At 37.3% G+C, this 17,507-nt stretch overlaps 1 protein-coding gene across 2 annotated transcripts in view; it reads right to left on the reverse strand.

The window, feature by feature from the left end:
• Nucleotides 1-17,507, reverse strand: part of LOC123551661 (interaptin-like) — a 69,899-nt gene that overhangs the window by 23,429 nt on the left and 28,963 nt on the right. For both annotated transcript variants that reach the window (XR_006686452.2, XM_045340740.2), the window contains exons 11-22: nt 17,138-17,246; nt 16,661-16,755; nt 13,695-13,879; nt 12,997-13,064; nt 11,835-11,896; nt 10,522-10,638; nt 10,167-10,271; nt 9,176-9,279; nt 8,602-8,719; nt 7,626-7,696; nt 3,356-3,437; nt 2,963-3,088 (exon numbers count right to left, since the gene is read on the reverse strand). Coding sequence is in view for 1 of the 2 variants with exons in the window: in XM_045340740.2 (XP_045196675.2) it covers nt 2,963-3,088; nt 3,356-3,437; nt 7,626-7,696; nt 8,602-8,719; nt 9,176-9,279; nt 10,167-10,271; nt 10,522-10,638; nt 11,835-11,896; nt 12,997-13,064; nt 13,695-13,879; nt 16,661-16,755; nt 17,138-17,246 (1,242 nt within the window). In the remaining variant the exon portion in view is untranslated. The remainder of the gene's footprint in view (nt 1-2,962; nt 3,089-3,355; nt 3,438-7,625; nt 7,697-8,601; nt 8,720-9,175; nt 9,280-10,166; nt 10,272-10,521; nt 10,639-11,834; nt 11,897-12,996; nt 13,065-13,694; nt 13,880-16,660; nt 16,756-17,137; nt 17,247-17,507) is intronic.

The following is a 17,507-nucleotide window of genomic DNA, read 5'->3' on the forward strand; positions in this document are numbered from 1 at the left end:
TGTACAAGTCCCTCCTGCGTACATGCAGTGTACTCCTTAAATTTTCAGAGTCTGTGCTGCGTACTTGAAGTGTACTAGTGACCTCCTGCGTACATGCTGTGTACTCATCGAGATAGTACGCGGCATGTACGCGGCATGCGGTGTATGTAAAATGTACTCCTCTGGCGTACTACTGTGTTCGCGGCATATACACAGCAAATACGCAGCATGTACGCCACAGAGGCTTGCTTCTGTAAGGGAACTACCGTATTTTGGTGTGTATAGGTCGCACTTTTTCTACCCATTTTGCTGCCTGAAAAAGTTCCTGCGACCTATACGACAGAACATTGCCAGCAGTTTTTTTTTCGGGCCAATTTTCTGACCGTAGCTCTCGCAAAATTACGTGCATCTGTTATGAACGAACAAAATGGACAAAAAATATCAATATCGGCGGCTTTTCAACCAATAGCGGTTACTTTCAATAAAATATATCGTAAATAACCCATACAGAATATTAAAATTACGAATGACTTTAATTCAAAGATGTTTTTGCAGTCTGAATTACGTTTGTTTCTACTTTCGTTTTACTGGACGCCATTGACATGTACTCCGGGTTGGATAAAATCCGGACAGATCCGTCCTCCATTCCAAACATTGTTTATACCAATTCTTAGCGTATTAAAAAACTTGAAAGATAATTTTTTACTTTTGATTTTTAAATAAAAGAAAAAAAATCCAAAAAGAGATATTTTGTTAATCTTTTTACTCAGAATCAAAAGAACGCGGTTAATTACATGACACGGAAAGGTGTTATAATTGCTGTACAAACAATTCACACTTAAACTTGCATGATAACAGAATGTAAACGCAAACCGTCTGCTGCCAATTAGTGTCAAAAAGTCGCTTTTCTTTGATGTAGTCTGTTACCGATACTACTGTTAGTACGAAACGGTTGGGAACGAAAATAACACTGTCCGATTTCCACCAATCAGGTTCTGATAATAATTCAGTCCGCGGCATCAATATGGCCGCTGCCATAACTTTTTTGCCGGTAAATATTAAATATTGCTGGGGAAAAATCCGAAATTTAACTGCGACTAATACGCTAGAAGTTAAATTTTCCGACCATTTCCAGAGCAAAAATTAGATGCGGACTATACATTACCGCGACCTATACACACCAAAATACGGTAGTGAAAAATAAAACTTGTTCAATCCTTTATTTGTATATTAATTTATCTTATCAGAGTTACATACATTTAGTCTGTTCAACCTATAGTACATTTAATGATTACACTAGTGTCTACTGTATATAGCTATTAGTGTACTGTAAATTGTAGGTACATAAAGTAAGAAATACAAAGAAAGCGTTTTTTCCCCTGTGGTGCATTTGATGTTGAAACATACATGACATTGTAATTTCTAGGGAAACTGACCAAAGCAAGCTAAAATGTAACTGCCCAGAGGTTAAATACTCTTTTTAGGAATGGGGACTCTCAAAATTGCTCAGGGACCCCCAGAATTGAAAGTTTGGGGGTCCCAGGACCCCCATTTTAAAAATCAAAGGGAAATCCCTGTAGAATCAACATGGTCTTTACTGGTTTGGTGTCTATACAGAGTTGACTTTTGAAAATTTGTACATCCACTGGTGAACGGATTAGTTTTAGATGTTTGCAAACAATATTCACAAAACATGCTATTCTTGTCGAATTTCAACCACACAAATGATAAAGTCCAATCGTCTACAAACTTTTTTTTTGCTTTTAGATTCCGTTTCGATCGGCTCCTGTGCTTCATTTTTGTCACAATTATTGTTCAGATCCGATGACACCCAGGAATTATTTCCATCTTCATTTTTTCCACCGAAAAACTCTTTCAAAGATTTTTGTTTTTTGTCGATTACCTCTTAGTCAGCCATGATTAAATTGTATGATTCAAATTCTATCGATTTTCAGTCAGCAAGCGCCAGGACGAATTAAGTTACAGTGATCTCCCCTTAATTACCTAAAAGGATAGTTTAATCGCGAAAAAATGAAAAACAGTTACGGCGGATTATAGCGGGTTCTAAGGACGCACGTTTGATTGCAAATGCGGGTCCTGTGACAAAATATCGCGTCAGGGACGCAAGAAACATGCATCCGTGAAATCCCTGACAACACAGATATTTTTCAGGATCATTATCACAATATTTAGGGAATATAAATGTTGATAACAAAATAACTGTGATTCACAAGAAAACAGTTCATACTGGAGAGCGGTTTAGGTGGAGATATAGTTTAAAGATTTTTCAATTTTTAGTTCTGGTGGCCCCCATGTCCAACCAAGTAGAATGGTTTGTATAATTTTGGAAGAGGAACACCCAAGGAACATCCATGCCAAGTTACATCAACCTCCAACACATAGTTTCAGAAATGTTGTTTGAACAAAAGTAAGGACTGATGCTGGTGATCACAATTGCTCACTCTGAGCACTGTGTGCTCTGGTGAGCTAAAAACACCAAAACAGAACATGCCCACAATATGCATTAAAAGACTTGGCAATGATCACTTTTGTGAAGTCTGGTGTAATTCGTATTGGTAGTATCGGAGCAATTACCCAGACAAGGTGGAAGTGGAACAAATAAAGGTCCATAAGTCCACTAAAAATCACTGAACCGTAACATGCCTAAACTATGCATAATGAGGCTTGGCACAGATCATTCCTGTAAGCTATGATGGAAATGTGCCTAATAATACAAAAGAAGTGCCCAAAACATGACATCTGATGAATCGTTAGCCATAACACTAAAAATCATTGAACCAGAAATTACTTAAGACATGCACAACTAGGCATGGCAATGATCACTCTTGCGAAGTTTGGTGTAAAAAGGCCCAGTGGTGTCAAAGGAGTTGTATGGACAGCACTGAATCAATATGTCTGCCCCACTACATGTGGGAGACATAAGCCCCACAACTGAAGCAAAACTGACACTTAAATCACAAACCTCTTTTTCCAGTTCTTTGATGTGTTTATTCTTAGTAGTTATGTCTGACTTGAGGCTTTTATTCTTCGTTTCTAGGTCTGATGCCGTCTTCTCTTTGGACAGAAGTTTCCCATGGAGAGCCTCATCCTATATATTTATATATTATGTCAATACCTCTGACAACTTTAACTAATCACCCTATGTAAGATATCTATCAAACAATTCGTCAAATAACCTTATTAATAAAGTAGCCATAGTCACAAATTACTTTTGTTATAAAACAAGCTTGATTTTGAAAATCATCATTATCACTGTTACTGCAAATATCTGTAACTGTAAAGTTGTTTTAAATTGACTAAATCCAGTTCTGTTTACTTTAAGAATATTTTTATTACCAAAGTAATATGTTCTTACAGATTGCTGTCTTTCTTCAAGTAAAGTTTCATTATTCTCTCTTAGTAAAGCAAGTTCTGACTGAAGGGCTGCTATTTCCTCTCTAAAAATAAAGCAGAATAAAACATTTTAAATTTTTAACATATCAGTGACATAAAAAATAGTACTGGTTTGCGAAAGTGGCCAAACCATCTGACATGTCCTACAACAGGTCCAGGCCCAGGCCCCCAAGGTGTGACCTTTGACCCCTAAGTGTGACCTTGACCTTCAAACGAGCCATCCAAAAAAAAGCGCTTTGCATGTCATCACAATGTGGTAAACATTTGTTCTAAGTTTTTAAAATCCTTCAAGCAGTTCAAGAGTTACAGAGCGGACATGAAACAAAGTCATCTGACCTTTGACCCCGAAGTGTGACCTTGAACTTGAAGTGAGCCATCTAAAACATGCCCTCTACATGTCGTCTCGATGTGGTGAACATTTGTGTCAAGTTTCTCTGAAGTCCTTTCAGGAGTTCAAGAGTTACAGGGCGGACACGAAAATTGCTAGCAGACAGACAGACAAACGGACACTGTTGTCATAACATAATACGTCCCTTTGGGCGTATAAAAAGGCCTGGAATGAATTAAAATACTACAATGACCATTCTTTATATGATCTTAGCAACTTTTATAGTTTCATTAGTCTGTGTCAAATATTTTACAAGATATATTATATGCAACATACACTTTTAAACATTCACTAAGTCAAGGACCATAACTAGCTACAGAACACCAGGTGCACAACTTAACATGCTATATAACAATCCTTTAATGTTTTATGACTAAGTCAAATACTTTTGAGATGCATGTGACACTAAACTTTTATGCCCTTTTATACATATTTTTGACTTAGTCAAGGGCCGTAACTGTGGTCTGACTGAGCAAAATCACTGATACAAGAGGACCATGATGGTCCTGAATCGCTCATCTATTCCCACATGACCCAGTTTTGAGTATGACATCGTTTTTTCTATTATTTGACATAGTGACCTAGTTTTTGAGCTCATGTGACCTAGTTTTGAAATTGACCTAGATATTATCAAGCTAAAAATTCTGACCAATTTTCATGAAGATCTAGAGAGGTCACAAGGTTTTTCTATTATTTGACCTATTGACCTAGTTTTCGAAGGTACGTGACCCTGTTTTGAATCTTATCTAGATATCATCAAGGTGAACATTCTCACTAATTTTCATGAAGATCTCATCAAAAATATGGCCTCTAGAGAGGTCACAAGGTTTTTCTATTTTTATACCTACTGGCCTAGTTTTTGACCGCACATGACCCAGTTTCGAAATTGACCTAGATATCATCAAGGTGAACACTCAGATCAATTTTCATGAAGATCCATTGAAAAATATGGCCTCTAGAGAGGTCAAAAGATTTTTCTAATTTTAGACCTACTGACCTAGTTTTTGACCACAGTTGACCCAGTCTAAAATTTAAACTAGATATCATCAAGATGAACATTCAGACCAACTTTCATACAGATCCCATGAAAGGTATGGCCTCTAGAGAGGTCACAAGGCTTTTTTATAATTTGACCTACTGACCTAGTTTTTTAAGGCGTGTGACCCAGTTTCAAACTTGACCTAGATATCATCAAGGTGAACATTCTGACCAATTTTCATGAAGATCCATTCAAGGGTATGGCCTCTAGAGAGGTCACAAGGTTTCTCTATTTCAAGACCTACTGACCTAGTTTTTGATCGCAGCTGACCCAGTTTCAAACATGACCTATATATCATCAAGATAAACATTCAGTCCAACTTTCATACAGATCCCATGAAAAATATGGCCTCTAGAGAGGTCACAACGTTTTTTCATTATTTGACCTACTGACCTACTTTTTGAAGGCACGTGACCCACTTTCGAACTTGATCTAGATATCAAGATAAACATTCTGACCAATTTTTATGAGATCCATTCACAAGTACAGGCTGTCTAGCATACCCTGACAAAAATTAGGGCTAATTTTAGGGCAATTTGTACAAAAAAAATAGGGCTAAAATTAGGAATCTGGTACAATTTTAAGGAAATTTTAGGGCTAAATTTAAGAATTTTCAAATTAAAATATGGACTTTAAAGACCAGGTAATGTACTTACCTTTATGTGATTGACATAAAAGTAACTCACAAATAGTGCTTTATTTACAGAAAAGACGTCTACCACTGGTAAACTGCTTTGAACTGTGCTAAACTGTTTTTTTCTGAATTAGAAGAACTTTTAAACAACATTTAAAACATTTTCTCTTTTTGATCATTGCAAAAAAGTTAAAAAATTAGGAATTTTTGTGAAAAAATAGGGCCTTTTTAGGAATTTCCTTTGATTTTTTAAAAAAAATAGGAATTTTAGCCAAATTGAAAAAAAAAAAAAAAAGTAGGAATTTTAGGGACGCTAGACAGCCTGCAAGTATAGCATCTAGAGATGTCACAAGGTTTTTCTATTTTTAGACCTACTGACCTAATTTTTGACCGAACATGACCCTGTTTCGAACTTGACCTAGATATCATCAAGATGAACATTCAGACCAACTTTCATACAGATCCCATGAAAAATATGGCCTTTAGAGAGGTCACAAGGTTTTTCTATTATTTGACCTACTGACCTAGTTTTGAAGGCATGTGACACACTTTCGAACTTGACCTAGATATCATCAAGATGAACAATCAGACCAACTTTCATACAGATCCAATGAAAAATATGGCCTCTAGAGAGGTCGCAAGGTTTTTCTATTATCTGACCTACTGACCTAGTTTTTGAAGGCATGTGACCCACTTTCGAACTTGACCTAGATATCATCAAGGTGAACATTCTGACCAATTTTCAAGAAGATCTCATAAAATATATGGCCTCTAGAGAGGTCACAAGGTTTTTCTATTTTTAGACCTACTGACCTAGTTTTTGAAGGCACGTGACCCAGTTTCGAACTTGATCTAGATATCATCAAGATGAACACTCAGACCAACTTTCATACAGATCCCATGAAAAATATGGCCTTTAGAGAGGTCACTAGGTTTTTCTATTATTTGACCTACTGACCTAGTTTTTGACCACACATAACCCTGTTTCAAACTTGACCTAGATATCATCAAGGTGAACATTCTGACCAATTTTCATGAAGATCCAATGAAAAATATGGTCTCTAGAGAGGTCACAAGGTTTTTCTATTATTTGACCTACTGACCTAGTTTTTGACAGCATGTGACCCACTTTCAAACTTGACCTAGATATCATCAAGGTGAACATTCTGACCAATTTTCATGACTTCTCATGAAATATATGGCCTCTACAGAGGTCACAAGGTTTTTCTATTTTTAGACCTACTGACATAGTTTTTGAAGCACATGACCCAGTTTCGAACTTGATTTAGATATCATCAAGATGAACACTCAGACCAACTTTCATACAGATCCCATGAAAAATATGGCCTTTAGAGAGGTCACAAGGTTTTTCTATTATTTGACCTACTGACCTAGTTTTTGACCACACATGACCCTGTTTCAAACTTGGTGAACATTCTGACCAACTTTCATACAGATCCCATGAAAAATATGGCCTCTAGAGAGGTCACAAGGTTTTTCTATTATTTGACCTACTAACCTAGTTTTTGACAGCACGTGACCCACTTTCAAACTTGACCTAGATATCATCAAGGTGAACATTCTGACCAATTTTCATGACTTCTCATGAAATATATGGCCTCTAGAGAGGTCACAAGGTTTTTCTATTTTTAGACCTACTGACCTAGTTTTTGAAGCACATGACCCAGTTTCGAACTTGACCTAGATATCATCAAGATGAACATTCAGACCAACTTTCATACAGATCCCACAAAAAATGTGACCTCTAGAGTGGTCACAAGGAAAAGTTTACAGACGCACAGACGGACGACGGACGCCGCGCGCTCACAAAAGCTCACCTTGTTTCTTTGTGACAGGTGAGCTAAAAACCCCAGGTGCACAACTTCACATGCTGAATAATACGCCATTAACGTTTCATAATCCTAGGTCAGATAAGTGCACCCCCAAAAACTTTGGGGGATACAATAAAAGCTACCTAAAAACAAAGTCTGGTGACAATAGGTCCATCAAAACATACTGAAAACCTAGTTAAAATACTTTTAAATATCAAACAATAGTATCAACTACAAAGAGCTGATCTACAAAATCATCCAATTTTTAGGACAAAAAATCTACTTGGCTGTGCTTCTAACATCCTTTGAATTATATTAAAATAAATAATTGATATATACCTCAATTCTGTCTCTGTTGTTTCTTTATGTTTCAGAGTTTCTGCAAGACCCTCATTCTTTTTATTCAATGTCTGAAATGTTATGCATGTATACTGGTGAACAAACTGAATACATGTATAACCCCTAATGTAGAAATATTCTACATATATAATATCATACTCAACTGAGATAATGTTACAAATGAAAAGGAAGTTTACAATGTTTTCATCAATGTAAAATTACAAAATGAAATCTGAACAAAGTTAATCAGAGCTATCCTTAAACAGACATTTGCTCCAATTATCCTGGACTGCAGAAGTGTACTGTACCAATAAAAAAACATTTATATTTTTCATTTTTTGGTCCACAGGAATGGGATACATTTATTAAGAGCAAAACTTTTACTACAGGCCAAGGTTATAAGCTGAAACATACATATCCTGTCAATATGCAAAACAAAAAGATAAAACAAAAAACACAACATTTTGCTGGGGGAAGGATTTAATATTTCAGTAGTATTACATTTTGTGAGATTTAAAAGGTACATGCATGTCCTAATAAAATGCAAAACTTCACTTCATAGTTTAACTTTTCTGTCAGTCTGGGTGCTAGATCCTTTCAAAACTGTAGGAGTTACTCGCACAAGGTTTATATATGAACTGGGCAATAAACAGCATTCTGTAAGATTTCTATAGACCAAAACTCCTTACTGGCACGGTACATTCGTATCATGGCAAGTACACTTTCTTCAATTTTGGGCTGAATCCCTTGAAAACTGCAGGAGTCTGGACAAAGACTTTTGGGACAGATGGACAGACAAGGTGGCAACTATATGACCCCACGCCACTGAAATTGTTCAGTGAGCATAATAAAATGTGTTATACTAACAAACAGAGTGATAACATTAGCAACATAGTTCTTATCAAAACAACACCTTTTACGAAAGTACAGAGATAAGGATATACATAAATTATCAATTCCAGTCAGAGTTTCTTACCTCTAGTTCCTTCTGTAATCTTTTCAGTTGTTCCATTTTCATGGCTAATTCTTTCTGGTTACAACCAAGTTCATTCTGGCATACTTTCATTTCTGCCTGAGTCTGGCTATGGTTATATCTAGGATTCAAATCCATAATGCCAGTTTAAGCTGATATACAAGTTTGTATTAAATGGAAGCTTGACATTGAGTCAAGATTATGATCAGCTAGAATCCAATAAACTAATGGCTCTGTAACATTTTATTATTTTTTGTTAAGTTTAACACAGTCACATTTTAAGACATACAGCAACATTCCAGTTTTTTATGGTGATAGGGTTTTCTAGGTGCCCCTCCATGCATTATTTTATCACAGACAAACACCTAGGTAGAATTAATGACCTTCTGTAAACCAGCTGGAAAGTTTCCTCACATGAAAAAGTGTACACAAAAATGAGGTTTCAAACCTGATGAAGAGCATGTGAATCAAAGTCGGTGACATTAACCACTCAGCCTCTGTATATCTTAACCCAAACCATGGTATAGACAAGAAAAAATATCCCATAAAAGTATATTATCCGTACCAAATAACTTACTGTTCATTCTGTAATTGTTCTTCTAGTAGTTCTATCTTCTGTGACAAGTTTGTTATTTGTTCAGTCTTCTCTACCAGTTCTCTCTGCAAGTCTGTCATGCCAGCCTGAAATATTTTCAAAATACAGAATGTTTCTTGAATTGAACAACTATATTGAAAAACATTGTCAGTTAAACTTTTAAATTGCAGCTTATAAATATCATTGAAGTGTATGGTACCTGTAGTTAAGTATAAACAGCATAATGGATACCATTTTGTTTTTGGAGTAATTTCACTCTTCTTTTTGCAAAGTGAAGGAATATTCACAAACTTCAAGAAGTACTGTTACTGACCCCTTCAAAAAGTAATGGAGTATTTGCAAAGTGCAAGTGTTACTGATTTGTTTCAAGTATTTCCAAATCTCTGAATTCCAAGACCAGTCTACTACTAGAAGAACAATGTCTTCTTTCACTCTTGTGTTGTATTTCCTCAATGGATACACAGCTAAATAACTTTTTTTTTCGCTGCTAGCCTAAATTTCCCTATTCTCAACTTGGTAGAGGAAAACACATTGGACTTGAGAGAACAGAATATGTACATCAGTAGTTACAGGTATATATTAGCATGAATGAATCATGAACCATGAATCTATCTTTTTGGTTTTTATTGCACTTTTAGAGTCACTTTATAATGAAAAAGAAAGGAGATACACTGCTGACATGCTTAAATTTCTTTTGTTCGGTATTATTAAATATTTCATCGCCTAAAGGATATATTACATGTACACACCTAATTGAAATTATATATTTCTGCATTTTATATGTGTATTCTATATTGGTATAAAAATTTCTGACATCCTGGAGACAAGCATCATTTTAGTAGGACACAATTTATAAGACTATGTGCACAACTACTGGATTATACTCATATTATATGCTTTATTAATGCATAACAAAACACAATTTCATTTACCAGAAAATATTGTTTGAATTACTAAACGGTAAATTTGTTACCTTCTTACAGACCATGTCTGACTCAATCACTCTGATTTTTTCATCCAGCTGTAATTTCTCTGTTTCAACTGCTGAAAGGTGAGCTCTGATTTCGTTCAGCTGTAGCTATTATAACAGATGCAAAACATTCCAATAAGCGAAAGATTACTGGAAATTAAAATTACTCCAAAAAAAAAGTAGAACGAAGGACATGCATTTCAGCAAAGTGTTGAGACTACATAAAATATCAAATTGTTGGTATGAAGACTTTACAATAATTTAATTATCAGTACCTTACTAACTATATTTTGATGTTATGAACTGTGAGTTTTCTTTTATATTCTTACTGCATCTATAAAAACTACTTCATACTTACTAAAAGATTAGCTCCTTCTTGTTGGCTTGTAACAAGTTGACCTTGTAGTCCGCTGATCGTTTCTGTCATCTGGTTCAATGTTATACAGTTTTCCTCATGTTTTGAAAGTAACTCGGCCTGTAAATTTCACAATAAATACTAAACATAAGGGTGTTAAGCTGGCCTGCAGTTTGAAATACAGTATCAAATCCTTATTTTTCAATCTACATGAGTAAGTGCAAATCTCAAATCAAAAAATCTTTTTCTAGCACTATTTTTAACCTTTGATATATTGATTCCTATAACAATTTGGGTCATCAATTGATCACAGGCAATTTGACAACTGTAAGCCAAAGTTTCTTTATTCATTAAGCAGAACCATTTCAAGTCCCAAGTTCACTGTCACCTTGATATTACCCAAATGACTCCCAAAATAAAAGAGGTTATCTACTTACCACAGGCATCATTCTATTAAGTTTGATGACTGTAGGCCAAAACTTCTTAAGATATGGTGCAGAAACCATTTTCAGTCTCATGGTCACTGTGACCTTGGCCTTTGACCTTCTGATTTCCAAAACAATAAAGTTCATTGTCTGACCACAAGCAAGCATCCTATGAAGTTTGAAAATTGTAAGCCATCTGTTTTCAGTCTTGAGGTCACTATGACATTGATCCTTGACCCAACAATCCCCAAAACAATAGACAGGAAATCATCCTATAAAGTTTGATGACTGTAGGCCAAATTGATTTTTAGTTATTGAGCAGAAACCATTTTCAGTCTTGTGGACACTGTGTCCTTGACCTATGACCTACCCATCCGGGAAACAATAGGGTTCATTTTGACTACAGGCAATCATCCTATGAAGCCTGATGACTTTACATGAAAGTCATCTTTTCCGTATTGAGAGGAAACCAGTCATCAGTCTCAGGATCATTGCCACCCTGACCTTTAACCAATTTAAACCCAGAACAATATGGGTCCTCTACTGACCACAGGCAGTCATCGTATCAAATTTTACCAAAGTGCAAAGCAAACACTCTCTAGTTATTGATCATAAACCAATGGTCTGATGGTACTGATGGACAAATGCATGAATCAACGATACACCCCTTTTTCTTTGAAAAAAGGACAAAAAAGTAATAAGTGTAAAATAGTGCTGCAAAAGTTTAGGAACTTTTTAAGCATTTTGCCCAGCAACTTTTGAGAAACATGCTTCATAGCTTACATGTAAAACTTTCATCATGAGGACAAAAGGGAGATAACAAAAGCTGAGGCTTTTAAAAAAAACTTCAAATTGTCAGGCATCAAGTATAATTATACCAAATGTACTTACATTTTGCTTTTCAAGTTCAGTTACTCTGTTTTGTAGCTCAGCTTTTTCCATAATCAAAATATCTGAAAAACAAAGAGCGTTGTTAGCATCTACAGTATAACTCACTTCCAACAACTCCTACTGGAATTTACATTTGCTGTAATCCAAACCATTCATGTGCTCCAAGCATTTTTTCTAACATATTCTTTGTCATTCTAAACTGACCATTATGCTGCCCCCAACATGCTATATAGGTCCTTTCTTGCTTAATTGCTATTTAGTCACAGTGTGCTAGTCAATACATCAAACAAACACCATTGCAGTCCTTTGATTACTTAATTATTACTCAATCATCCAGGTGTCTATAACAAGGTTTGTAAATACTAAACTAGATGTGTGTCCATAAGACAAAAGTGACCCCACTTCCTGTCACTATACATGGTTTCAGGATTCTAGGTTATATATTTTTGACATATATGCAACACAAACTAGAAGTTTGTTTATTTTCATTAAGTCAAGGACCATAACTGTGGTCTTTCTTAAATGAAATCCCAAACAGAACACCAAGTGCACAACTTCAAATGCTGTATCACATCCTGTAACGTTTTATGACTCTAGGTCAGGTATATTTTGAGACTGGACATCAACTTTTATGCCCTTAATGCATATTTTTGACTAAGTCAAGGACCATAACTCTGGATTTGCAGAGTGAATGATGATATGTGCATGCCCAGGCCAGGTTGATGATGCATATCAAGTTTTATCTGAATTGGGTGGCTACCCGAGGAAGAGTTGTGTACAAAGGGTACACATGTAGCTGTAATATGACTAAGTCCAAAAAGGCACACAACTCAAAATATAATAATTGGACATGAAGCCCCAAGCCCACTTAAGTTTCATATGAATATGATTAAAAATGGATGGATACTTCAAACATTTTGCCTCCCAGGTCTTCGACATTGTGACATAAAATATCTCCCTGGTCATCAACACAAGGGGGTATGAAGAAAAAAAAAACAAACATAACTTCCTTAAACCACAATCTGGTTGCATTGCACTATTTTTTTTTTTTTTGGCATTTGCATCTGCACTGTTCTATCACAACATGAAATAAACTTTAACTCTTAAAACTTGCAAAAATTAAAGGGAATTCTAAAATCTAGCTAGTACGTCATACTTCAACCTTTTGAGCTTTTCACTTCCTCAAGTAAAGTGCTTGCACTGTCAAAGTCATTTTGTAAAAACTGCAATCTGAAATACAACATTACAACCATCAGCAGGAATCATCGCCTTCTGCTTCAACTTTAAAAAATAAACATTGTGATTGGTAACACCTACAGATGCTCCACGAAATTACTGTAGCATAAAGAGCTTTTCAGTCACGGAGGATAGGTTAAGGAGAAATGTGACAGCAAGAGTTGTGGTTCTTTAACACTGCACTCCCTCTCACTGATCTCTATGAATATGTAAAGCATCAAGTCAATATCTTACATAGTATTTGAGTTAGGCCCTGAACAAGGTTTTCAAAGAAAAGGGAGATAATTCAAAAATGGGCATACAAGTAATTTATATAAGAAATGCTTCCAAACAGGAGAGGTTTGTAAAACCTTTCAGAGGTAACTTTGACTTCAAGCGCTATCAAATGGTGGCTTTGACATTTGACCAAATGAGCCCAAACACAAATGAGCCCAAAAGAGTAAAATCAAGGAAACCAAAATCTTATGTCTTTGCTTTATATGAATATCCAGAGTTTTTCTAACTATTTTTACAGCTATCTGCAAACTGAAAATGACAGATTTATAAGTTTTGTTCAACTTCAAACATTTCATTACTGTGCACCTGCTCATGGCTTCAAATTTCTGCTATTTTCAAGGTACATACTTTATTTGTTTCTGATTTAACTGTTCTTTCTGCTGATCTAGTTCAGACTGCAATGCCTGAATCTGCTCAGAATGTTCCTGTCTTTCTGAATTCAACTCCGTCTGAAGATCTGTACATTTGTTGGTCAACTGTTGAACATTACTTTTACTGTCACTAAATTTCTGTTCTAATTTTTCTTTATCCATCTGCAATAACACAATACATGTCATAAACTATACTAGTACATTGTAGCAGTTTTATAGACAGTACTTATTATGCCCCCTTCGAAGAAGGAGGGGAATATGTTTTGCAGATGTCGGTTGGTCGTCTGTATGTAGACCGATCAGTTTCCGGATGATAACTCAAGAATGCTTGGGCCTAGGATCATGAATGTTGATAGGGTGGTTAGTCTTAACCAGCAGATGACCCCTATTGATTTTGAGATCAGTAGGTTAAAGGTCAATGTCACAGTGACCCCAAACAGTGAAACAGTTTCCAGATGATAACTCAAAAATGCTTGGGCTTAGGATCATGAAAGTTGATAGAAAGGTTGGTCATGACCAGCAGATTTTAAGTCAGTAGATCAAAGGTCAAGGCCACAGTGACCCGTAACAGTTAAATGGTTTCCGGATGAAAACTAAAGAACGCTTGGGCCTAGGATCATGAAAGTTGATAGGGAGGTTGGTCATGACCAGCAGATGACCCCTATTGATTTTGAGGTCATTAGGTCAAAGGTCAAGGTCACAGTGACCAGAAACAGTTAAACGTTTTCCAGGTTAATCATGACCAGCAGATGACCTTACTGATTTTGATGTCAGTAGGTCATAGTCACAGTGATCAGGAACAGTTAAACCTTTTCCAGATGATAACTTGAGAACACTTGGGCCTAGGATCATGAAGCTTGGTCATGGTCAGCAGATGATCCCTATTGATTTTGAGGTCAGTAGGCTAAAGGTCAAGGTCACATGGACCTGGAGCAGTTAAACTGTTTCCGGATGATAACTCGAGAACGCTTGGGCCTAGGATCATGAACTTAATAGGGAGGTTGATCATGACCAGAAGATGACCCTATTGATTTTGAGGTCAATAGGTCAAAGGTCACATTGCACAAGAACAGTATAACTTTTGTGTACAGTGACCAAAGAATTTCTGTCCCTTGTGCAATTACTGAATGCATCAAGGGGGACATTTTATGTTCTACGAGCTCTTGTTTTACTTTATTAAGTCTAAATCCTCTATACTTAATGTTGGGAGTCTTAACTCCCTGTCTGTCTGCAACTATATTCAGCAGACCACACTATCACAAGAGGGCCAGCTGTAACTGCTGGCGGGTGAGCTGCCACTGACGAGAAGAAGAAGCTGCTGCTGTTGAGAGGGGAAGCTACCACTGCTGAAAGGGAAAGCTGCAAGGGCCTGCTACAGATGCCAAGAGATGAGCTGCTACTACTGAGAGAGGAAGCTGCCACTGCAGACAATGGGAGCTGCTGCTGAGAGGAGGGCCACCACTGCTGAGAGAGCAAGCTGCAACAGCTGAGAAGACAAGTTGTCACTGCTGCAAGGGTCGGCTACAGATGCAAAGAGCTGAGCTGCTACTATTGAGAAGGGAGCTACCACTGCTGGGAGGGCAAGCTGCAACAGCTGAGAAGACAAGTTGTCACTGCTGCAAGGGCTGGCTACAGATGACAAGAGGTGAGTTGCTACTACTTGGAGGGGAAACTGCCACTGCCGTGAATGGGAGCTGCTGCTGAGAGGGGGAGCCACTACTGCTGAGAGGGCAAGCTGCAACAGCTGAGAGGACAAGTTGTCACATCTGCAAGGGCCGTCTACAGATGCCAAGAGGTGAGATGCTACTACTGAGAGGGGAAGCTGCCACTGCTGAGAATGGGAGCTGCTGCTGAGAGGGGGAGCCAATACTGCTGAGAGGGCAAGCGGCAACAGCTGAGAAGAAAAGTTGTCACTGCTACAGATGCCAAGAGGTGAGTTGCTACTACTGAGAGGGGGAGTTACCACTGCTGAGAGGGCAAGCTGCAACAGCTGAGAGGGCAAGCTGCAACAGCTGAGAAGACAAGCTGTCACTGCTACAAGGGCGGGCTACAGATGACAAAATGTAAGCTGCTACTATTGAGAGGGGAAGCCGCTACTGCTGCGAAGACAAGTTGTCACTGCTGCAAGGGCTGTCTACAGATGCCAGGAGCTGAGCTGCTGCTACTGAGTGGAGAAGCTGTCATGCCACCACTTCCCAGAAGGCTTGCTGCCACTGCTGAGAATGGGAGCTGCTGCTGAGAGGGGGAGCCACTACTGCTGAGAGGGCAAGCTGCAACAGCTGAGAAGACAAGTTGTCAGTGCTACAGATGCCAAGAGGTGAGTTGCTACTACTGAGAGGGGGAGCTACCACTGCTGAGAGGGCAAGCTGCAACAGCTGAGAAGACAAGCTGTCACTGCTACAAGGGCCGGCTACAGATGATAAAATGTGAGCTGCTACTATTGAGAGGGGAAGCCGCTACTGCTGCGAAGACAAGTTGTCACTGCTACAAGGGCTGTCTACAGATGCCAGGAGCTGAGCTGCTGCTACTGACAGAGAAGCTGTCATGCCACCACTTCCGAGAAGGCTTGCTGCCACTGCTGAGAGAACGAGCTGCTACTTCTGAGGGGTGCAAGCTACCACTTCTGAGAGGCAAGCTTACACTGCTGAGAGGTCGGACTATCACTTATGATAGGGAACTCCTACACAGGGCATGGTTCATTCATATTCTGGAAATATGTGCAAGTTCACTTCATAGTGACTCTTCTGTAAGTTTCAGCCAAATCCCTTAAAATCTGCTGGAGGAGTTATCTGGACAAAGATTTCATGACAGACAGAAGGAAAGATGGTCAAAAGGACAAGGAAGCAAAAATATGCCCTCCTTCAAGAAGCATAATAACCTGAGCTGACTAAACTTGAATACTATAAGCATTTTCCTTTTAATATAAATTAAGTATCAATATACCCGTGTTGTTTCAAGCTGCTTGCTTAGATCATCATGCTTTTTTGTAGCATTTTCCAACTGATCTTTTGAAGTTTCAAGGTCTTGTGTCAAGGAATCTGAAAAACACACATAAAACTGGCAACAAAGGTTACTTTTAATTCATATATGTTGTGAATTCTACTTCGTTTAAGGCCTAACACACCACTACTTGAATGGTGAATTCTGAGCAAAATTTCCAAACAGTGTTTCATTGATCTACAAACTCAGCCTTTAAAACAAAAAACAGCAAATATTCTAGAAATATCTGCACATATAATACTGATCAAGTCAGTCAGAATTCAGACAACTTTTAATGTATCTCATGTGATGTGACTTCCTTTACTTTTTTACAACAGATATATCAATCACGTAGGACCTAAAGTCCTAAAATGATTATGTTTTAATTCTAGATCTTCCCCAAAATCAGTAAGCTTTTCAGTCTTATTCACTACTGCATACCTATAGTTTTCTCCAGATGGTGTATTTTGTCATTATTTTTCTGAACTTGTGCTCTAATGTCACGTATCTCAATATTCTTGTCATCCAGCTGCTGGTTCAAGACTTTTAACTGGGAAAAAGAATAAAGGTATCTTTGTCCTTGAATAGTAAAACTAATGAGAAATAGACCATTTTTAAGATAACAAAAGACAAAGCTTCATATTAGCAAATTTTATAGAATTATAAATCTTATATTTATAAACATTTAAGGAAACAGAAAAAAACAATACTTGGCTATATATGGTAATGTGCTTGCTACACTAATTCTTCCATTCTTTGTGTTTAAAGGAAGAGCTGCAACAGGGATTAACACTTGGTTCATACAGCACAG

Source organism: Mercenaria mercenaria, chromosome 4, assembly GCF_021730395.1.
Source record: "Mercenaria mercenaria strain notata chromosome 4, MADL_Memer_1, whole genome shotgun sequence".
Classification (NCBI taxonomy): domain Eukaryota; kingdom Metazoa; phylum Mollusca; class Bivalvia; order Venerida; family Veneridae; genus Mercenaria; species Mercenaria mercenaria.